Genomic DNA, 24,302 nt, shown 5'->3' with positions numbered 1-24,302 from the left:
TAAATGTTACTGTTTGTTACACCAAATGGATGCATGCTTACTTTCAGCTATCTTCCACTTCCATAGCACTGAAGATGACGATCAGGAGATGTATGAATCCAACCTTAAATCGATGCCAAAGTCTCTTTCCTCTCTTTGTTACATTTCGATCTTGCAGAGAAACACAAACATTGTTTTTCAACCCCATAAGGATGCATGTTTGGTAGACCCCCCCCCCCCCCCCACCCACCCAAAGCGTCTACAAACGATTTTTTTCTCTCAGGGGATGCTCACACAAGAATCCCCTCTGCAGAATGAGAAGTCACTTTAATATCCTCCTGAGCTAAGCCAATCTCTCTGCATCAGGGGACGGTTAAGTAATCAAAGCTATGGCCTGGAAGTTATTGATCATCAGTCTTCTTGCCTTCGGCTTTGTTCGTATCAAGTTCATCCCAGCCACGCACCGTGGTGTGTTCACCAAAAACAAAAATCTAACCATGTCTTTGTGAGCCACAGGAGGAAGTTTCCCCTTCACACACTTCAACGGACACCACCAAGCCTAGCAATCTGTGTTGCGGTACGGTACACAGAAAGCTACCAAGAGAATTATTCGTAGTATACTTCAGTGATTATTGTTTATTTTCCTTTTCGACGTCAATCGCAAGGGAAACGTCTTGTTAGAATGACAGCTGTTGGGCGTTGTTTTGAAATAAGAATAATTGTCTTCTTTAATTACATTAATCAGAGCAGTCAAGCAGTTGCAAAAGTTTCAAGAAAGTGACAATTACGCAGGCAACAGTCGCTGGAAATTGCGTTTCTAATGCGTTTGCTTGTAACTTGAAAGTACCCCCTGTTATGTGATGACACCAGGTGCTGTTATTACCTAAGACGCTGTAAGCGACAAAGAGTTCTGTCTAAGGAGCATGCTACGACACCTGCTACACACATTACCGTGCACAGACCAGGCACTGAACATGTTTTCTATGCCCGGATTACTCTATGATTGTTTGTGTATGCACTTTGTGTAGGCCATTATTCTCACAATGCCATTATAGCGTACGAGGCAGACTTTATATGCATCCTTAGTTCTGCTTGGGTCAGTTCTGGGTACTTGAATGACTTGATAATGAATACGGATCACAAATGTCCTCTTAGTAAATGATTGCATCTTGTAAATTCTTTATTTAATATACTATGCGTCTAATTTCCCCGAAGTACTGTTGGCTCCACTGACTCCTGAATATACAACCATTCCTAGGGTAGCTTTTACGAAGTCACTGGTTCTCTCATACTCATCTCCGACAGGAGATGGCAAGCAGACCGTACTTGGAGGAACAACACCTTGGTGCCTTTGAAGGAGGGTCCTGCCCTCGTACTGTAGTCTTGGCTTTCCTGGAAGGGTGCTATAGTATTTGGCTGTTCCGCCTGTTCAGCTGTTTAGCTGAGCAAACTGCTTTGTCTCATGTCTCCAGATTAGTTTCCTCCAGGATGCAGCATTAATAAATTAATTTAGTGTTTTTACATGTGCGGTACTTAAACAGTGAAAGCAGTCATATTTTGCACACTTTGTTGAATCATTTATTGGGCTATTTGTTTTATTTCAACAATTGAATTACTTGAATCTATTTGAACGCTACAATAGGTTCAGACCACACACAATGTTCAGACAAGTATTCATGGTATACAGGAGGGCTACAGTCGGGACTAAATGCTGTCAAAGTCATACGTATAAATAGTTGTAACTGACAAAGGCCCAGACCTCTGAATAAATTATGACTTGCTTATTTCCTATTTAGAAATTGTTTTTTTTCTACCTCAGTTCAATGTCAATGTTGACGCTGGACTAGCAGTTTCTTACTCCCTTGAAAAATAGACTTATTACGATGGTAACATCATATAGCTTTGAAAATAAGTGTTTTTCTCTCAACCTTGTGTCATCCGAAGCGGTTCACGAAGTGTGTCCTTTCTGATAAAACCGTATCTGTTGAATGTTTTTTGTTTGTTGTTTTTATTACACACAAATGTATCAATGCAATAGACCTAGGAGAGAGGGAACATACTGCCTTTCACTGCTAGCCCGCTGTTGGGTACAACTATCATTATAGCAAAGTGTTACTTCCTCTTGAAAGATGGCATCAAAACAGGTTTGTGTGTGTGTGTAGCTTGTGTGAAAATAGAGTGAAGGTAACTAAATGAGTCGTTCCCTGGATATGAGGTTCTACAATGCAGTCTTTCAGGAATTTACACTAAGGTGCTAATAATATAAGAACAGTTTGAATAAGTCCCAATAGATGGTCACTTAATTAAGATTAATAACAGCCAGTTACCTATGTATAGACTTTATTACTCAAAACCAGAGGGCTTCTTTTCTATTTATCATAGAAAGACAACCACTGAAGTAAACCACCTTGTTTAAAAGTTAACCATGTCATTATAATGTATAGGAGTAAAGGTCCAGTCTAGTTGATCTAAATATTAAGGCCTTAGAAGTTGGCTTCTTGTTTAAATCTGGTATCTGTCCTATGATTCCCTCATACATACTGTGGTCCTGGACCACCAAGCTCTATTTGTGTGTGTGTGTGTGTGTGTGTGTGTGTGTGTGTCGGTACATGTGGCGGGGATAAAGGCCTCTGCATAGCTGGGGAGATTGGGAGTGCACCATCTGCTGGTTGGATTTGGCCAACGTTCACACAGCAGCTGTGTTTTCATAAGTGAGCTCATTCCAGTCAAACTGGTCCCTTGATCTTCCTTTCATTGGATTAGATCGCGGTGGGGGGAGGGGGGGGGGTTACTCATCGTTGTCATCAAGCTCTGCAGAAGCCTGATAACTACCATTCATTAGAATCAGGTGTGTTAGAGTAGGGAAACATCTCAAAGACACAGGACAGTGGGCCCTGAGGACCCTAACCCTAACCACCGATCTAAAGGCATCTCACGGGGAAGGACTGGGGTGATGCATGTTCATTCAGTGTTGTTTGTCAGTTTCTGCTCCATCAGGATGCTAGCCTGACAGAGGGGGATGGATGTCCCAAGATAATGATCCAAAATGATTTGTAATTGAATGAGTGGTCGTTCCTCAGCCATCAGTCCAACATCCAAGCTTTCTCAAGTGTTTCAGTCGAATGGCCTTATTTGTACGTTTCCGCTGCTTTAGAGATGTACCGTAAGCATCGGAATACAAGTCAATCAGTGCTAGACAAATGTGGTAAATGAATTACCTTTATGTATTGACTTAACATTAGAGCTGTACTTGTCCAGAAAAAGAAATAGTTGAGCAACCAGTCCTTTCTGTGACGCAGACAATGCTTTTAAACTTCACCTTCCTGCCTAATTTGCGGGGGGGCCCTTCCCGTAGGATTTTGCCAAATAGACCGTGCACAATGAGGGCCCCTATTCGGCCTCCCCAGAAATGTCCTGTTCCATAACACAGCATCACAGGCATGTGCTTGCACAGGGAGAGCAAAAAAAAAAAAAAACTTATTTTAAACGCAGGTTAATTTGTATACACTCATGACCTGAGAAAGGAAATGATTGTAAAATCACTTCCCCTTCCGAGCCAAACCCCCCCCCCCTCCTTGAGACCTTTGTGGTCTGATCCAGCTTCCCATCCCCTCTGCGTGGATTGGACCAGTCGAACACGTTTACAACTGAACTCAGGATGACTGCTGGTGTTCTGTAGGGGACTCTCGGGCCCCGAGGACCAATCGCGACGCCGGGATTCACCCACTTCCCCTTCCCCCGACGGGCCTGGCGCGGCCGGGCTTTGAGTGGGTTACGTCTCCTGTGGCTTTAGTGAATCCCTCAATAACTCAGGCTGGCCATATTTAGGCAGGAGGGGGGTGGGCACGGCTCAGTGCAATGTAAACAGAGCTCCCCCCGGAGGGGAGGGTGTGTGCTCTGCTTGTGTCCGTGTCTGTCAAGAGAGCCAGGAGATCTCTCTGAGCAAGGTGAACGAGATTCCGACGGGCGAAAGGGGAAAGTTTTCAAACGTGGTATGTTCCTTGACTGATTGACTTTTCCTCCGAGTGTCTTTTCCCTGAGCACGACCCGCATCAATCCCACACAAAACGTAGCAACTCTTTGAGTCGGCAACCTATTGCACTCTGTTGGCAGCTTGTTGAACTGGAACCCAGCGGGGAAAGGGGAAGGGCCCTGTATAGAAGTGCATCTGGGCTGCATTGGAGGCGAGCCACTCTGGGGTAGCATGTCAGAATCTGGGGCCTCCATCGCCATGGGTACCAGGACTCAGTCGCGATCCACTGGAGGCTCACCTTGTGGGTCCCCCAAGATGTCCCCGAGGGACTCTCCTCGTAACTCGCCCCGAAACAACTCGCCGGTTCTCTTCCGCAAGATGCTGGTGAACCGCAGCATCACGCTGCAGAGGCGCTTCACTTTGGCTCACACACCCAGGTAACACCGGACCTACGGTGCATGTTCTCTCAAAGAGAAAGACTCACTTTTTAAATTTTATTTACTTGTGCGGAAATGTTTGATAGAACAAGGGTTGCCAGTGCTTTGACAGAGACACTGCAGTGTGCAAAGCCTGTCTATAATTGGTTTCATTGCTCCCTTATTGCAATCGCGAGATGACTGCTAGTTACCCTGCATATCTGTGTTTGTATATTACTGTTAGAGTCTGTTCAGCTGGCAGAATCTTTGACCTGTCACATTGCTAGATACTATTCTTGCATGTCATGTAGTTCTGTGTCACAAGACACAGTGAACAAAGCCTGCCGGTTAGTTCTGAAGGTAACTCCTGAGTCAAAATCATACGGTTAATGATTCTGTTGACGTCTCTTGTGTCCTCGTCTCAATGGGGTCTTTTGTTCCCGACGAGAGAGAGGGAGAGAGTGTGTCTCGTCTTGTGCCTAAGGTGTTCAGTTCTGTTAAGCAGGCCCGTCACAGGTCAACACTGTGCTGTTGTGTTGGTCATGGAGTTTTGTCGGGCTGTGCAAGTTCAACGCACTGCCTTCTGGGATAAACAACCCTGCTGGCTTACCTTCCTCTCCTCAACCTGGCTCGACAAAAGCGAAATCCATGGCTGTGTCCTGAGGGTGTTCTTAACAGGACCACATTTGGGGTTATTTTCACAAGGATTGCATGTGGCCAGCTTGTTTGTGGAATGGGCAGTCCGCCAAATGGTTCTGTACAGAGGCCTTGTTGTAGCAGGTTAGGTTGTTTTTTTCCACAATACCTTATGGTCATCAAACCACTGGCGAGATAAGGAATAAGATAAAAGTAAAAAAAAAATGCTTTATTCTATGTTTATACATATCTTCTTACCTGCTGTGTACCTAACAGTTTTGTTGACAAAGAGACATATCATAGAGTACAACATCTCTTGAACTTATTAAAGGTACAGTGTGACAAGGACAACGATTACAAAATGATGCGTGGAAGACACAGTTAATGATACAAATGAAAACACTAACCCCAAACAATTTTTTCCAAAACACTCAGCAGTTGGTCTGTGCTGGTGGGGGTGGTGACGTCAGAGATGGATTTTCCATATCCAGGGTCATGACCTTAAGGTCATCATGGAGTTCTGGAGACCGCTTATGCACAAAAAAGGCGAATTTCTCTACCCAAAAGCCTCTAGAATGTTTAAACTGTAGGCCAGTGTGTTTAACCAATAATAAATTAGTTTTTTCTTTTTTGTCCTCCCTATTCTCTTTCACCCCAGTATTCTTCTCTCTGTGGGATAAATATCCTAATCAATCATATTATTTTTTGGGCATAAGCACACCTTAACTTAACTTTCTTTTCTCTGTGTTACAGTATAACAGTGACTGTAATGGCAACATTTATCTTCAGATTAGGAAAGAACACTATCCAGAATATTCCAGTAAATAAGTCATGGACTTGGATTGACCTGGTTGTGGTGTATCATTAACTTGTTGACTAGATGAGCGGGCAGGGCTCCTTCTAGTTGAGATACGGAAGGGTATTTTTAGATACGGTGTGTGTTTTCCATACCAGCAAGATGTACCCCCGCCCCCCAACAACAGGCCTAAAACATTTTTTACAAGGTTAATAATAGTTTAGGTTAGAGGTTTGCTGAATCAGATTTTAAAACCTGTCTGTGTATGTAGCTGTGTTTTGAAACATGAGTTTCAATGCTCCTGTTGTGGTTGGTTCCCTAAGAATAGAGAACACAGAATGTGGGTTACTGCCAGAAACCGTACGACTATACAGATTTAGTGTCGCTGATGAGGCATCTTTAAGTTTCATCAAAGACTCTTTATTTGGACAGTTAATCCAGCAAAATAAGGGGAGCCCTGCCCAGTCAATTCACCTTCATCAACTGTATGGAGTGCTCTTGGTTTACTGTTTTCTTGTGCATAGTTACTTGGCCAAACTGATTAGCCCTGTTCCCCTGTTCCCCCTCTTCCCCTGTTCTCCCTGTAGCCCTGTTCTCCCTGTCCCCCTGTTCTCCCTGTCCCCCTGTTCTCCCTGTCCCCCTGTTCTCCCTGTCCCCCCGTTCTCCCTGTCTCCCTGTTCTCCCTGTCCCCCTGTTCTCCCTGTCCCCCTGTTCTCCCTGTCCCCCTGTTCTCCCTGTCCCCCCCTGTTCTCCCTGTCCCCCTGTTCTCCCTGTCCCCCTGTTCTCCCTGTCCCCCTGTTCTCCCTGTCCCCCTGTTCTCCCTGTCCCCCTGTTCTCCCTGTCCCCCCGTTCTCCCTGTCTCCCTGTTCTCCCTGTCCCCCTGTTCTCCCTGTCCCCCTGTTCTCCCTGTCCCCCTGTTCTCCCTGTCCCCCCCTGTTCTCCCTGTCCCCCTGTTCTCCCTGTCCCCCCCTGTTCTCCCTGTCCCCCTGTTCTCCCTGTTCTCCCTGTCCCCCTGTTCTCCCTGTCCCCCCCTGTTCTCCCTGTCCCCCTGTTCTCCCTGTTCTCCCTGTCCCCCTGTTCTCCCTGTCCCCCTGTTCTCCCTGTCCCCCTGTTCTCCCTGTTCTCCCTGTCCCCCTGTTCTCCCTGTCCCCCTGTTCTCCCTGTTCTCCCTGTCCCCCTGTTCTCCCTGTCCCCCTGTTCTCCCTGTTCTCCCTGTCCCCCTGTTCTCCCTGTCCCCCTGTTCTCCCTGTTCTCCCTGTCCCCCTGTCTCCCTGTCCCCCTGTTCTCCCTGTTCTCCCTGTTCTCCCTGTCCCCCTGTTCTCCCTGTTCCTGGGTGTGGGAAGGAACATGTGGAAGAGTTAAACTTTATGAAACTTTCAAGGATGATCGTTTTTGAACGATGCAGTCGTTTTACAGAGTGCAATTATTTATTTATTTTTTACCGGCAATATAAGTTGACAAGCACTTTGTCTGGTTGTGCAATTGAGTTCAACGTGACATATTTTTCATGAAGCAAAGCAGATGTATACAAGTCAGCACAGGTCCGCAAGCGCTGCCCTGCCTTTAACGTCATAGAAGATAAATCGGGCATGTTGCAGTGCAGGGGAGTGTAAACTGCTGCAGATAAACACAAGAGGGTTCGTCAGCGAGGTATGTGTTGGCAACTGGGGTTCCAGTCTCTCAGACAGGGCACCGGAGATAAGGAGTGCCCGGCCCCAGAAGAGAACGTCTGCAGACTTACAGATGAAACCCTCCTGCTCCATCTGCAGTCCTGCTTCAATGAAAAACACACTGAGTCCTATGAGTCACCTGTTACGCAACTCACACACACCTTAAACCGAGGATTAACTCATCACCCGCACCAAGAGACTCGATGAAAGATTGTAAGATTGTGGCAAAGATCCCTTCCCATGGTTTGTGGATCTGTGTGTGTGTGTGTTTTGGTGGGTACGGTGTGGCTGCGTGTGTGTGTTTCCCCTAGGCCAATGTGTGCGTTTGAACACAAGGAGGCGTGGCTCTGGATGTCCTATGTGTGTGTCTCGGTCAAGGCCGTAGTCTTGGCCTACAGTAGGCAACATTTTAAAACCCCCTCATGTTGTCATTGGCAGGAGCTGCAACCATGTTCCCCCCCCCTTCCTCCGCCCCCCTTCACCCCACCCCACCCCACCCCGCCCCCCTTCCCCCACCCTCACTGCCCTTCCCCCAGTTTCCACTCCACAGTCAGATTGACAGATCGAAGAGCACATGTTTGGGTGTGTTTCATGCTCTGATGAGCCTGTGAGATCAGGATTGAGGACAGTGTGTGACCCTGCACTGGCTAGCATTCTTTTGTACAAACTTTTAACTAGGGACTTCCTAGGTCCCATTCCACAAAAGAACTGACATTCATTACCGAGTCTCAACAGAATGTGAACTGCTAATGTAGAATGTTCATTTAGGTTTCAGCTCCTCAAATCAAAGAATGTCCACAGCAGAAAAGTTGCCTTGACACTGTTCACCAAAGAGGAGCATAATCACACTTGACATCCTCAATCAACCGGTTCCAGAAGGTAAAAGATGGCCAAAAAAGAGACAGTTGCCAGGTAGACAAATCTAATACAGTGTCGATTCTGTATCCTCTGTCCTTACATCTCTTAGTATACCAGCTCGTGGTCACAGCCCAAGAACTAAGCACTCCACCTGACAGCGTTCCAGAACCCTCTCTCCTTCCCCTTCTTTTACCCCTTTACCAATGGGTGCCAACAATGCATCCTGTGATTATTTAGCTGTAGGGGGGTGGAGAGGGTGCCTGATTAGGAAGCATGTCGATCCCACGTGGCAGCCTGGCCTGAGTGGAACGAGTGCTGGGAGGCATCGCAGCGAGACGCCCAGCTGCATCACAGGGGAGCCAGACGACCCACAAACAAGTCCGGACACACATGACAAACTTGGTGTGTCGAAAGACGTTAACTGGTTAAACCCACTGTGAGATCGCTCTTGTAATTGAGACTCATCTCCAGGCATCTTAGCGGTGGTCTGTCGTTGTACTCATAGACAACCAACCAAAGCAGCATCAGATTCTTTTTTGGGGGTTCTTTTGTCTTTTTCTTTTTTAACTTTTAACTTTATTTTTGGCCTGACCCAGATTTGGCAGCTCCTGCGCCGAAGCCCAAATTGTTCTCATCCTAATGCAGAGATCCCGAGGAAAAAAAAATAGGGGAAAAACGACAAGGGCGCAGAGTTTGGAGGACCTTTCGGACCTCGTCTCAGGGGATTGACAAAGCTCCCACACTACCGAGGGGAGGATAGCCCTCGCTCATGCCGTCCTCCTCCTCTCTCTGTCTCTCTCTCTCTCTGTCTCTGCCGTCCTCCTCCTCTCTCTGCCGTCCTCCTCCTCTCTCTGTCTCTGCCGTCCTCCTCCTCTCTCTGTCTCTCTCTCTCTCTCTGAGACTCCACTTGCAAAGTTTCTTCATTATTCAGGAAGAGGGAAAAAAAAGTCTGTTGTGAAGAAGAAGCCAGTCGTTGAGAAGTTTGACAGCGAGGGAGAAGAAAGAGGAAGTACTGTTTTCGAGGCTTAAATGAGTTTGCGCCTTTCAGTTCTGCCACTCTCAGGATGTTCTAAAGTTTGCCTCATCGGAGCCAGGAAACTCTTGATATCAACCGAGCCTGCAGTTGCATCGCGTCTACCTTTCTCTCTTTCTTTTTCTCATTTTGTTCTGTAGCAGGTCAGAGCGACAACTACTTTTCATCTTTGTTGAGACCTGTTTCGATCGGGAACTCCTCCTTTTCATTCCAGCTCTCCTCACCGTTAGCTACTGTACTGGGGCGGCAGCAGGTAGTTGGCTTGGCAGTTTCTGTTCTCATATACCTTGAACACCTGTCTCTTCTTTCATCTGTGTGGGGAAGGGCCAGTAACATGTAACATAACCCCCCCTCTCCCCTTCCCCCAACCCCCCCCCCCCCCCAGCCAAGCCTCTCCAAAAAACCTGCAGCATGCGGCGCGTCCGGGACATTTCTAAAAGTTATGAGAAGAGGACCCAGTGGAGTGCCAGGTCATCTGCCAGGTCCCGTGTGACTGGATGGATGCTTTGACTCCTCTGCTGTGTCGTCGATAATGACCCAGTAAGGCTTTGAAAAACCATATGAGTTGGAAACACTGAGTGGCACAATGAACAAGGACTCCCGGTTAGCACGGAAAGGCATGCCGTTGGGACACGGGCATGGACGCAGGCACTCGTGTTTGGGGTACGTAAACGGGATTTTTTTGTGGTGAGAATACAGGGGGGTGGGGGGGGGGGGGTTGGAGGGGGGGGGGCGGTGTGGGAGGGCGGTTGACTGTTGGCATCCTCTCTGTTTCTTGCGGTCTCGAAACAAACAATGTTTTGGTAGTCAGTAGCAAATGTTCAAGCATGTGGGTTAGGTCTTTCAGTGCTTGCATCTTTGGTTAAAACCCATAGAGCATAGATCCAGATCAACCTTTTTGGAAGGTATAAGGCTTACTTTGATTATTTGTATCCTCTTTTATTGATTCTCAATACAATGTCTGAATTGCAGCTGATGACACACGGCTGTGTGGCATAAGAGGAAGCTGGAGATTGGTGTGACACGAAGACTTCTAACTGGGCTTCCTGTTTTTGTGGCAGTGTGGAGTTCAAATGTTTTTAATGTCTTCAGGAAAACATGCAATGTGCGTGTCCACCACTTGATATTGCAAATTTGAATGGAAAATGTTTGCAGTCAGTAAGTCAAACCAGTATTCCCAGCCATAGCTACGTGTGGAAACGGGTGTGTGTATATTGTGTTTGGATCTGTATACAATAGATGATTAATTATGTGTTCCTGAAAATGTGCGTATTCATTTTGCATCTGCATGTTTATATTTGCGTGGTGTGTGGCTACATGTATATGTCTACTTCTGTGTTTATTTAGGCTAGTCTGTGCACAGCCGTGGAGAAGCTTGAGGCTAGGATCGATAGAACCAGCCCTGTCTGCTGATGTCACAATGGAAGGGAGGGTTAGAGAGAGACAGTCACGCTGGTGACACATGCATATTGTGTGTGTGTGTGTGTCTGTCTACATGCCTGGATGAGTTACCACTGGGATGACTGACCATTTCATATTAACCACAAGCTCTCTGTGAAAGACTGGGGTCCCCAGTCTTTCACAGAGAGTCAACAGAACCAGACATAAACCGCAGACATTTGTAAAGTTTCCTGTAGTCCAGCCTAGACGATGTCTAACAATTGCATTGCTTCACCCCCCCCCCCAGTTACGGAAGCCTGTTTGGTTCTAATACAGTTGAGGGCCTAAACAACGCGCAAACTTTAATATTTTAAGCGCGTTCTGTTGTTCAAAGGGAAACTTAAGATCTTATGACCATGAATATAGCCATGGGAAAATATAGCCCTTTGAAGTAGATGTGGAGCTGTCCTTTTTCTTTTACGTAAACAAGGTTGTTCCCAGTAGCAAGCAGGTCTGCTCATCAGTGACCTCGTCTGAGCACTTACTGCCTTGTCAAAGTCTTTAGGTGTGGCCAAGTGGTCTTCAGACCCAGTCCACTCTGGTACCTTCTCTCTCACTGATAACACCAGCTGTGGTCACTCTGCTGAGCACTAGGACAGAGAGGGTTCTGCAGTAATCTCTTGCCCCAGGCCTGTACAGTGCTTTCCACAACTCCCTATTTATCATAATATGGATGAGAGAGAGAGAGAAAGTGAGACAGACGGGCGTGTTTTTAATAATCAGCGGAACTCGCCCAGAATGTACTTCAGTTACTGCCTCAACCAACCACGACACGACCAGTCCATACGCAGTAATAACATTATTGAAAGCAAAGGCCAAGTTGCCCCCTTATCCCGACCCCACTTAAAAGAGAACAGGAATGATAATAAAGGCAACAATAGCATAGCAACCCTGCGTGAATCCAAACGCAACCCCCTCCTCCCACACACACATACCAAATAAATTAAGCACCCAGAGCCTTGAATAGTTCCCCCTACCCTGGCAGAGACTACAGGGGGAACGGGTGGGGGGAGGGGGGGGGGGTCACATGCGTCAAAACGCAGCTACATATTCTCAGTCCCTCTGCATGACCGTGCTCTCCAACCCCTCCAAAATCATATTGATTGCTCCATTTAAGGCCTTCTGTTACTCGGGGCCACTTTTCGTGAGCATTGATCTGACAGTGGTTGTAATTATGGATTACAGGCTTGTGGTCAGCTAATGTTATGGTCATGGATATTATTGGAGTGTTAGGAGTTTTTGTCTGTTTGTTTCATCAGTCCAATTCTGGAAGCACCCGCTATGTTCTATGCGAATCATCGCTGGCCCATGCTTGCCAAGCTAGGAGTTTCTGAAGTCGTTTGCCAGGAAAAATGTGTTGTTAGTTTCAATGGTTTTAATGTTTCAGTTGGCAGACATACACTATGAGCCATGTAAGTAGATCAGTTGAATCCAAAATTTGTTTGGGTGATCATTTATCCATCCATCAATGATTTAAACTGTGGATACAGTGTGTGTAGTATATATCAGCTGTTCTGAGACACTTCAAGATTAGTCGACAAATATGTTTACCAACCAATAGATTTTTGCTGGTTTGTTACCCTTGAATTGGAGCCTGTAATGGAGAAAGCCTCTTGATTCCCTCTCCTGTGTAAATGAGGATTTATTGATCCACTTCTCGTTCACCAAGCTCTTGAGAAGCAAGACATGTTTCTGCGCATGTAATATCCCACACCTAAACCAGCATTCTTTGCCTGATATTAATCAAATCAAATATTGTTATTGTGAGAGTTCCAGGTTTATTCTCTTGTATGGTCTATCTTAGAAGTTTTCAGTTGAAGTCATCAGCACTCACATTTACATACTGTAAATACAATTTCTTTCAAACATATCCAAAATAGTCCACAAGAGGGTGCAAGAGGATTGGTTTTGCTACACTGTCTCTTCACACAGTCATTGCATGGTAGGAATGGATTCAATGCCAAGTCCCAAGTCATCTTTAATGATGAATAACTATCATGTTTTGCCATGTAAAATTCAGCTTAGCCACTGTCCTAAAATATGTAGTGACCCGAAAGATAACTGCAGAAGTCACATCTTGACTAAACTGTACAGTCCAAAAAGGCCAAAGGTTTTTGTCGGAACTCCAGTTAGATCTGGCAGTTCCAGACCAGACTAGTGATTGTAATGTTAACATTTTTGTGTGTGGTTTAACCCCCTAACCACATGTACAGACTACATTGACATTTTGATGAGGGCATTTTAAGGGCAGTTTAGCTTACACAGACAATCCATAATGTTAGGACTCCCAGCCATACGAACACCCAAAAATATCAGGGCCAGGGCAGTCTCGCTTAGGCCACGGCAGTAAAGCAGTGAGCCGGTGACACTGCATAGCAGAGCGCTCCACCTCTGGGTATGGTTACCCCCCCCCCCCCCCCCCCGGAACGCTGGATGGCATGAGGCGCATTCTTGGCAAGCGACCACCGGCGTCTTTTTCAAGACCCAACACGTTTCTCATACACGTTGCGCAAGGAGCCTCGGGCACGGATGTGTGTCAGTCAGCGAGAGACTAGAAACCCTTCATGTGTACACACTTCCCGCTCCCTTTTTCAAAGTGGAGCCCGACCTCGCTGTGTACCTTGGTACCCCAAGCACCTGTTACAATGACTTGTGTTCATGACTGGTCATATAGAGTGAGTTTAAGGAATATCTCTTATTTTCGCTTCAGGGGTTAAAGGTCTGGTCAGTGCTTTTGGTGAATTCCTTTTTTTTTTTTTATTATTATTATGAGGGAACAATCTTGTCTCGCATATTAACACGTATTCCCTACGTGACAATGTTTCTAGAAGGTTCTGTCTTGCGTGGTGCACCGGCACCTTCGCTGACAATGCAATTCTATTTTTAATCATTCTAAACGGTGCCATGTGTCGCTGGAGGATGATAGATGTGGTGTCACTCCCCCCCCCATGCTTCGTCTTCTCCTTGCCTCAGTTCAACCGAATGACCACATCTACAGTGTGACTAGAGTACCTGTTGCTCCTCACCGGAAAAGCTCTCACTCAGTAGAGTGATTGGCTAAATTAATTCTCCGCTTGTCAAGCACACATGCCTCGAATCAGCCGAGGTTTGACCCCAGACACCAGCTGGTTTATTTCTGTTCCTGTCGTGTGTACCCCGCCCTCGCTCTCGATATCCCTCCTTCCCTGCAAACTCAAACCTTACCAAAACAGACTGTAGAATGACAGATGCAGACATAGCCTGCTGTACTGTTTGCTATGCAGTCCTTCACTGTAAGATAAGTGAAAAAGCACTTTTTTAGGTTGTTGTTCCATCACATGCAGTGAATAATTACAGCAAAATTTGAGTAAAATTAGATCAATTTTTACTAAGTAACATTGCCTGAATTAAGACACTAATCTGATCTTTTTGTTTATTAACAAGAAAGTGGGTCTCTTTGTCACTTGGCATGTCATGGGACTGATAATCACTGGATAGTGACTGTTACATAAGAACTGGATACCATAAGGGATGAACAGTAGCACTAAATGATTCAGGTGTTCACCCCAACAGCTAACATTTGAAAAGACTCTTTCTCATCCCTCCTTTTTTTCTTCCCATATACCTGATGACGTGGCCCTCGTTCTCCCTAACAGACAAATATTTACCCCTAATTTCATCAGCGCCAGTCCAAGTGCACGAGAACAGTTCCAGCATAGCCCTCACTTACCGTACTGGCTGAGTTTATTCCAAGTTTTTCGTTTACATACAGTTTACAGGAATCACGTCTGAGGTTATGCTAGTCGAAATGGCCCTGGCAGATTAGGGGGGGGGGGGGGGGGGGGTTCTTTTACAATTCTAATGTTCTTTTTTGAAGATTATTTTTTAATCATTGTGAATGCAGGACTGCTGGTACTATGGGTTAACACTGAGACCAAGAAATGTTGTCTCTGCTTGCTTTCACAGCTCTGACCTCACAGTTCGTCTGACTCACACACACAGACTCGGGAAGGGAAAGAGTGCGCACACACACACAGTTAGGCACACAGCTGTTTTAGAAACTTCGGCTCTACATGTGTTCAGCTGTCAGAGGGAGTCGGGACTCGAAGGTAGAGGACGCGCTTCACAAGTGCACTGCAGGAGGAGACCAGAGAGAGAGAGAGAAAGAGAGAGGGGGAGGTTTAACGTCAGCGGGGGGGGATAGTATTGAAGGAGACCTTGATAGCTGGACACAGGACATTGGAAAATACTCCGTTAAGTCCATCATTTGGTCATTAGTTTGAATGCCTTTTCAAAGAAGTCGCTGGGACTTTCATGCTGTGGTGTATTAGCTCGGTCCGACAGGAGAAGATGCACATCGACTCCTCCGTTGAGAGACGCGTTTCTCAGGTTGAACGTTAAAAGATGTCTCAGTGGTCCCGAGGATTTCTCTCATGCCTTTTCGACGGAAGGAATGTTGACGGAAAACGCCAAGAAGGACTTTCGTCAGTGCTCCACGCTTGAACTCCACCAGGGATTATAGGGGTCTTATTGTTGTTTTGGCCTTTTTGCTTCCTCCTTTCGGACCCGTTGTTTGTTTAAGCGACAATGGAAACCAGGTGCGGCGTGAGAAAGCTGAGGCCTCGCAAACGGAGAGGAACGACACAGTGCTAGCCCGTCTTGCGAGACGAACGAAAGGAAAGCGAGAGCGTCAGAAAGAGAGAGGGGGGGTGGGGGGCGGGGGTACAAGGAGGCATAAAGGAAGAAGGGGAGAAATATGAGTTTGCCAACAAACTGTGTAATGCCCGCTCCCTCGGACCGATCCTTTAAAGTTCGTAATGGGAATATATGTGGATCTCCCTGTGCGGTCAACCGACCCATTGACATTGTGCAGAAACGCAGACGGTAACACATCAAAATTATTACCTCGCACCACACGTGCAGTTGTCTATTCAACATTAACATGTTCCCGAAAATGTGTCTTCCTTATACATGTGGGAGGTCTCTTCCTCCGTGTATATGCATTTACCTTTTTCTGTTCTCTAATTTACATTTAGTGTTCCTGGAAAATGTTTAGCCTGCAGGAAAATTCAAAACCGCCGGTGTTAAATGAGGAGCGTGGGCCGTGTTGTGGTGATTTGGTAGCTGAGAAACACAGCTGGTAGTTTCTACAAGGAGTCCTGTGACTTTTGGTCACTCACTGAGAGATTTGGCCTGGAGGTGCGCTTGTCTTAATGTGGAACACATGGTTGACCTGCGCAGGTGAAGTCAAAGGTTGCATGTTCCATGACAGAGTTACTACCACTATTTGCCTTTTTTATACGTCAGCATGCTCACACACACAGACACATACACACAGACCCCCACACACCACTGCTACAGTATACTGAACAGATGGCACTACGTGAAGGGGACCATTATATTGTGTGGGACGCACCCAGCGGACTATTCCCGCCAGTCCCACTGCTCAGTTTTGAGAAGTTAAAGGAAACATGACTAATTCTGTATCTGGCTTTTCAGAAAGCATGACGACAGACCTCTGTCCTGGCGGAACAACTGTATGTTTATAATGTCAGCCCTCAAATGTTTAAAAAACCCTTCAAAGAAAACGTCTAATGACTGTGAGTCAGGCATGTTTATGGGCACATGTTGCAGCCTGATGAATTGAGCATATGCGACTAATAACACAGTGAAGTACAGAAGAAAAGTGCCTTTTTAACCCTGCTCCCCAGTCCAGTTTCCATTCATGTTTAGGAGCAGCCGAGCCACAACGCTCTGCTTTCAACATTAGGGACTTTTAGCTGAACTGATACAAATATACAAGATTCATCCAGATACACGCACACACAAACAATGTTATTTTTCATCTTTCTGTAAACTTTTTGTGTCTTAATGATACAGTTCAAGTCGTCCACGAAATCAGCATACAATCTAATATACTATGTGTCAGGTATGAGTATTCCCTCTACTAACAAACCACATAGATTTTTTGTTTATGATTCAGTACAAGGGAGTCAGTGAATATCCTGTCTCCTTGTCTCTAATGGGATTCTGAGTTGATTTAGATTTGACCAGCTCTTAACGTGTACACAAATTGGTCACTGATTTAAGAGCCAGATAATGCATGGTGAATTGTGACAGTCATCATACATACAGGGTCAGCCAAGCTCAGACACAATGCTTGCACATCTTCCATTCACCTGAAATCCACATTAACGCAGTTAAACCTATTTGAAGCTGGCAGGTTTATTAGGGGTGTAACGATGCATACTCCTATTGAGCCGTGACCCCTAAACCATGTTAAGTACCGAACCGTGACTTCTGTGTACCGTTAAATATATACAGTACCGTGTAAAAGTCTTACGCAGAATTATATAGTTTCAAAAAGTAAAGCAAAAATGCTTTAACAAATAACGAAATGAATGGACAAAAAAAACAAAAATCCGCAAAACGGCGCTTTTATACTGCTGCACATATACAGAAGACAAAAAAACATTAAATATTCATATACCATTTTTGGGGGGCCTATGACTTCTTCACAGTACTGTATATTAAAGCAATTCAGTCTTAGGTACGAGAACGCGAGCCTGTAAAGAAGAGCACCGTTGAGTCATTTTAAAAACTACGAGCTTCCAGATTTCTCTGGTTCCCAGGCTACTGAGCATTTCATTTCGGCTCACTGGTCTGGTCACAGGCCTATTGTTATTGGTGCTAGGGGAGAATGGACTCTAGCGTGCGACACAGTGCATTTGAGTACTCAAATGATTATTTAATCAGAATAGGGGTCTGGTTAGGCAGTAGGATGGTAGACGGCAGGGCAGACGTGCTCGGTAGGAGGGGTAGACCGGTGGACAGACAGGTAGACGGAGGATGAGGTGAATCTGGGCCAGGAGAAACGGGAGACAGTTAGCAAGTACGACAAAAAAACTAAAGAGATGCCCCCCCCCCACATACACACACACACACACACAAACAGATGTACACACCAACACACAGCGCACAATCAGACATAGACAGATAGAGATTGCCACTAGGAGGCTGATGTGGACTGATGTGTCACCCGTACACCACGGAGGTCAGGCTTAATTTCGTAATTGCTTCGATTCCTAATTGATTCAAGAGGTCACCATTGAATCTAACCTGAATTGAATTAACTCTTTTCCCAGTGGATGAATGAAACCGCATAAGACCACACAGGCTCCCAGAACCTTGTTATAATATGAAAATGCTCATTTAAATGCTAATGCTAATGAAAATCCAAATGTCCTTCCCCCCCCAAAAAACAGTATCTGATCAATGCATTGATGGCTATTTGAACCCACATGCTGTGACCTGTCCTGTACGGTAAGAGGAATGACTTCTCCACTCAGGGAGGATGTGAAGATGCTCTAAAGTGAAGCTCTGTTTTCGGAAACGTATGCAAAGCAAAATGATTGTAACTGGACGTGTGGAATGCACAGACCGAGGGGATAGGATCTAACAGCTGAGGTCTTTTATAAAGAATAGTCAGGGACAGGCAACGTGACAGCCAAAAACAAGGCAATATAGATCATCCAAAAGACGTAGTTAGGAGCAGGCAAAATGTCAATAACTAATTTAACACTACGTATAAACAACAATCGGACAAGCGCTCTCGCTGACTGTGAAAGATCAAGACTTTGCGAAGCACGTTACACAGACGGGTATAAACACACACAACCCTAAAGCAGACACAGGTGAAACTAATCACATAAAAATTCCGGGGAAGCCGAGCGCTGCCGCTTGTTCGGCTGCTGATCCGGCGTGTATGTGGTTTGACATCTACCCGTTGCTAGGTCATGGTGAGTATCTCTGCGTTCCAAATGTTGTACTTTTTCTTTTTACTTGATGTACTGATACCCTTACAATGAAGTATGTGCCAATGCACGCAGCGTGCGAACAATTGGGACATACCGCTTCCTCATTGGGCCTTGAACTTTGAGCCTCGTCTCACACTTGCGTCACAGTTCGTTGCGCAAAACGAGGTGCACGTTGAAAAGCAACCCGAAAAGCATTATTGGCTTGCTGCAAATTGCAACCAGATGCGGTAGAACATCCTGGCATGTTTGGCAGACTGTATACTGACCGTGTATTGGGACATACCAAATATTTTTCTGGCATACCAAGTATGGTTGTATGGGTATTGAGACCCTAAATTTCCCTCATAGACTGCCTTTCAGAAAGAGTTTACAGATGGACAGAAATTGAATTGCAACCACTGGCCAACAGTGAGCAGACAAATGAGCTTGGAGGTTGTGTTCCCTACGGCCAGGAAACCACCAATGATGTCACTGACATCATGTCAGCACAGACTACGATCTGTCACCTACGCATCTATGGTCGATGACCCGGGGGCCCCTGGCACAGACAGGAATAGCGATGTGCTACTGGGAGAAAGTGTGTGTGTTATAAAGTGTTGTGTGTGTGTGTGTGTGTGACAGCGAGCAATAGAGGAGAGAGAGTTTGAACCCGGGTTTACAGTATGTACACATGTTGGCTTAGGAGTTTTCAAGATCCAAGCATCTGTCTCACAGAAAGGACACTACTGTCTCAAGCTACAGGCTGCAATGAAATAATACAAAATAATTGTGCTTAGAGGATGGATACAAGAAGTGGCCGACGTTAGCAGTGGCCAACCACTCTGATTGGCTGGCGAACACCGGACACTGCCCGGGCCCATGTGAGGAGATATCACTCTCCCTGCAGTCTTCCCAACTCCTTAATTTTAGGAGGAAGTGGCAGAGCCTGCCTCGCTTCAGGACTCAATACCAGTTTATTGAGCAGCACCTATTACAGCCAAATGAAACCTATTAGAGGAGAGCTGGTCCCCTCCTCCCCAGTGCTTGTTGTTTTACCGAAAGAGAGAGGGGGAGGGGAAGGGGGGGACAAGAGGGAGATGGAGTAAAAGGAAGGGGAGAGGGAGAGGGAGAAAAAGAGGGCGAGCGGGAAAGAGAGAGAGAAAAAGAGACCGAAAGAGAGTGTGTCTGCGCCTACCTGTTGTGCCTGGCTAGCATTTGCTCTTTGCCTGATGGAAGATGGAAGGTTCTCAATATGCGGTCGATGACAGGACCAAATAGAGACCTGCACCACTGGGACCCTAATCATGCCCAGCTGGCTGGCTGTAAGGTGTGTGTGTGTGTGTGCTTGCCCATGTGTGTAAAAACGATTTGTGTGAGTTGGTGTAGGATGCTGGTTTGTGTCAAGAGTTCTATTACTGTAACCCTTCATAAACTCTTCAGATGGGTTAACACTACTCATCACGTGCTTCCCCACTGTGTGATTAGATTCTGGCTGTGACTTATATAATCTGTTCTTGTATCCTTCATGATTGATAATCAGCTAAAACGGGTAGAACCTGAGAATAACCTCTCAGCTGGATTAGTTTAACCGTAAAAGTTATTAAATTCAATCAAATTGAATCTCCCATGGAAAGTAGTGTTGCCATTCCTAGGAATAGAAAATGAGCTTAACTTTTACGACTTCATAGAACACTCTATTATGTGTCTCAGTGTGTGGAATCTATTTCTATATTTATGTGTGTCTGAAGTTGAATACCTTGCTACAGTACCAGACTTCTGTGGCCTAGATGACAACTCTTCCATATGGGATTTACATCCATGTCACGACATACACACCACCTTCAAAAAGGAGCTCCTCTGTGCACACCGAGCAGATTTACACACACGCACTTACACGCACTCGCACTTTCACATACCAGACCAGGCAACCTCGAGGAGTCACCAGCAGCTCGACTGAGTTCAACTTTCTCACTCTCACACACACACACTTTGATGTAGGTCCTGAGATCCCAGCCCCCCTACCTTGCTCCCCTCATCCCTCCTCCGCCCCAAGATCAGTTGTCTTTTTTTCTTCTTCTTCTTCTCCCGCCTCCTCTCTTCCTCTTCGTTCAGCACCCTGGCCACTCACTATTCAGCCGACACAACTTTTTCTTACAACGGGATAAATTGCCTACACCATTTTCATACTGTAGACCAGGTCAGCCAAGCCATGTGGGACTGATAATGAAGTAGACTAGCTTAGTTTAGACCGCTAGCTTAGTGGTAGCTTAGCTTAGCCACTAGCTTAGTTTAGACCGCTAGCTTAGTGGTAGCTTAGCTTAGCCACTAGCTTAGTTTAGACCGCTAGCTTAATGGTAGCTTAGCTTAGCCACTAGCTTAGTTTAGACCGCTAGCTTCGTGGTAGCTTAGACACTAGCTTAACTTAAACCACTACATAGACTTAGGGTCGTGTGACCCAGTCATACAAAACATCCAAGCAAGGGGAAATTGTAGTTCCTTCTAAGCCACAAAGCCCCAACAAATATTCCATGGGCTGCTTTCTGAAGGGAACATTGCCTTCCTAGCACTCAGCTGTGAGGCCGTTGTGTCCTTCTTATAACTTTGACAAACACGACCGATTTGGTCCCCCTCGTTGCGTTATCTGTCTTTGCCAGTCTTTGCCACCGGAACTCTCTGACCTTACCCTCCCTGCCAGGGTTGGTGGGTGAAGGGTCCAAGAATGTGGTTTTCATCCATAGACAGGATTCTTATGGCTTTTCCTGGAGTAAGTTTGTGTGAGGCAGTTTTGCCCGTGTGTGTTTGTATTTGTCTGTGTGGGTGTTCTCTGTTGCCATGCAGATGATACAGATGTTTGGGAGGGGGGGGGGGTTCATGTAAAAAATAACTGTCTGTTTGTTCCCTTCTACATGTGGTGAATGAGCATTGTGTATACGGCCTGTAAACTTTTGCCTCTCTCACATCGTTGACCACAAGTCAAGTTCTCGTGTTTTGGAGAGTCGGTCCTCCGCCAATAAGTCAAAGGTTCAGGGAGTAAAATAATAAACATGCTCGCTTTGTTGACTCCTCGGCCCTCGTGCAAGGACTTCTCCTCACGCTAAATTTAGACAAACATATGCTCAAATGGTTAGATCATATGTTGTTAGACACGCACAATGTAGTCTTTTTGGGCAACCTCCAAATTGATGTAATGGAAACAACTTATTATCCAGTTTCCTCTGGTTGTTACAACATTTATGAGGTGTATTGAAGACCTATAAAAGCCTATGAATATCCTGGGGTTAAATAATAATTCACACCTCATTTCCTCATAGGGATGATTATTCTGGCCTCTATCTAGATGGGTGGTGGTAATCGTGTGCACAAAACACCTTTTCAAGTAACCTTCAAAATGTTTCGTACATTCGAACATAGCCATGGTATGTTTCTGAACTTAACTAGCTAGCTTGTTATGTGTCAGTGCTGGAGTGCTAACTAACTGAAATCAAATTCCATGCTAATGAATCATACAGTAAACAACATACCTTGTGTATACAGGGTGACATTCAAGCAAGAAAAAAAAATCTGTTTGGTCTACACAGACAATGTTTACTTTCAAAGCCGTCTTTTTGTCTATCTTTTTTGGGTGGCACAACTTGTTTTTCTGGTGCCTGTAGATCACACACACAATGGAGTGGAGGGGCCGAGTAAACATCCCCCTACCCAGACCAGGTGCCCCTGGTCCCCTTCACCCGCGGTTACGCAATACCAGGAACTCACAAAGAGACCAACAGACAAACACACCCCACACAAACGCCCTTAAACGTCCACACACACACAAACCTTCATGTTTTTCCAAACCTGCTTTCTCTCCTCCGCTCCCTTCTTTCCCGGAGCGTCCCGGCCCCCAGAAACCACGCATACACACTTTCTCCTTTGATTGTCGTCGGTCGGCCAGGCCCCCCTAGAGCTGGTTCTCACGCCACAAGGAAAGAAGACGGAAGGGGTTTGGGGGGAAGGGGTGAAGGTGGGGGGGGAGGTGGAGGGTTGACTTTTGACTCCAGATTCCGTGTCATCCTCTGGAAGCTTCTGGTTGGCGATAACATCTGGGTCTCGGAATGAAACTCCAAAGTCCCTCAGATCTTCCTCTCGTTCCCATGGGTGCTGCTGGTCTGTCCAGCTGGTGTCAATCACAGGAGACAGGCACGACCTGATTACGCAAGGCCTGGCTCTGGGCCATCAAGACGGAAAGGAGAGCAGCTTGGTCCAGGCAGGGGTTTTTCAGTCTTTTCATCGGCTGATAAACGACTGTAATTGAGAAATATCTGGTAGGTCTATTTGTCTACGGTGACAAAGACCAGGAGGCTTCTTAAGGCTGTCTTCTGAATCCCATGGGAGGTTTATGTTGTTCATCTGTTGATATGGAATTTTCCCATGTCATTGTAGGTTGACCACTCACAGCAAATTAAATTTATTTCACAGTTTGAACGAGAAAGCCCCCTTTAATAGTAAACATGCTGCTAAAGCAAGGAGTACCCTTTTGTCATGTTTTGCTAGGGTGCGGCAGGGTCTTTTCCTTCACACTTCACTGTATAACTGTATAGGGAGTCAGGTGGCTTAGCGGATAGAGAATCGGGCTAGTATTCCGAAGGTCGCTGGTTCGATTCCCGGCCGTGCCAAATGACATTGTGTCCTTGGGCAAGGCACTTCACCCTACTTGCCTCGGGGGAATGTCCCTGTACTTACTGTAAGTCTGGATAAGAGCGTCTGCTAAATGACTAAATGTAAATGTAACCCAGACCAGGATTGAAAGCCCTATCTCACACTCACGTAGACGACACACACACACACACATACACACACACACACAGAACACAGCCGTGTCAGAGTTTGAGAACAAGACTAAAAGCTCTGAGCGACAGTCAAGGTCATCATGACCAGATTTTAATTTAGCCATGTGTGTGGTTTATTAGGTTTGGTGGAGATGTCTCAAAATGGAATTGCGTCAGAGACCCTGGAGGACATTAACAATGCCAGAATCCTGTGAGAACTTCTCAAGGTTACCGCTCCACAACCTCGTGTTTCCACCCAAAACTCCCGACATCCCGTTAAACTGACTTTGAAACGGTGACTTCTCATGGCAGAAATAAACACTGTCACTGACATTTGTTTTTGCCTTTGTATTGTTGTCAATGATACTTTTGGCCATTTAGTGTTTGAGGACACCTGGCCATCACACCTAATAGGAGTTTGTTGGACATCCCATTCCAAAACCACGGGCATTGACATAAGAGTTGACAGCTGCCACTCTTCTGGGAAGGCTGTCCAAACGATTTTGGGAGTATGTGTCTGGGATTTCAGAGTCCTTTCAGCCAAGAGAGCATTAGTGTGGTCAGGCACTGATGTTGGATGGGGATGCCTGGCTCTCAATCATCTTTGTTCTAATGGGTTGAGATCAGGGCTCTGTGCAGGCCTGTCTGGTCCTCCAAGCCAGCCTCGTCAAACCATGTCTTTTCCTACCCTTCTTTGTGCACAATGGCAGTCATGCTGGACCAAGAAAGGGCTCTCCCCAAAGCATTTACACAAAGTTGGAAGCACCAAATTGTCTCAAATGTATTTATATCCTGTAGCATTAAGAGGAGCGTTCACCAGAACAAACTGTCCGAGACCAAATCCTGAGAAACGGCCCCAGACCATTATCCCTCCTCCATTTTACAGTACGCACGTTAGGTAGCATTATCCTGACATGA

At 46.0% G+C, this 24,302-nt stretch overlaps 1 protein-coding gene across 5 annotated transcripts in view; it reads left to right on the top strand.

The window, feature by feature from the left end:
• Positions 1-24,302, top strand: part of pde4cb (phosphodiesterase 4C, cAMP-specific b) — a 47,924-nt gene that overhangs the window by 10,806 nt on the left and 12,816 nt on the right. For 2 of the 5 annotated variants that reach the window (XM_062450324.1, XM_062450326.1), the window contains exon 1: positions 15,531-15,664. The exons of 2 other annotated variants lie outside the window; for them this stretch is intronic. In XM_062450324.1, the coding sequence (XP_062306308.1) occupies positions 15,537-15,664 (128 nt within the window). In that variant the 5' untranslated portion in view covers positions 15,531-15,536. Of the gene's footprint in view, positions 1-9,194; positions 9,615-9,746; positions 10,025-15,530; positions 15,665-24,302 lie in introns of those variants that run through there. One more of the 5 variants, XM_062450325.1, reaches the window with a different exon arrangement.

The sequence above is a fragment of the Osmerus eperlanus genome, chromosome 24 (assembly GCF_963692335.1).
Source record: "Osmerus eperlanus chromosome 24, fOsmEpe2.1, whole genome shotgun sequence".
In the NCBI taxonomy this organism is placed as follows: Eukaryota; Metazoa; Chordata; class Actinopteri; order Osmeriformes; family Osmeridae; genus Osmerus; species Osmerus eperlanus.
Note: the sequence above shows the minus strand (reverse complement) of the source record. Positions and strands in the feature narration are given on the sequence as shown.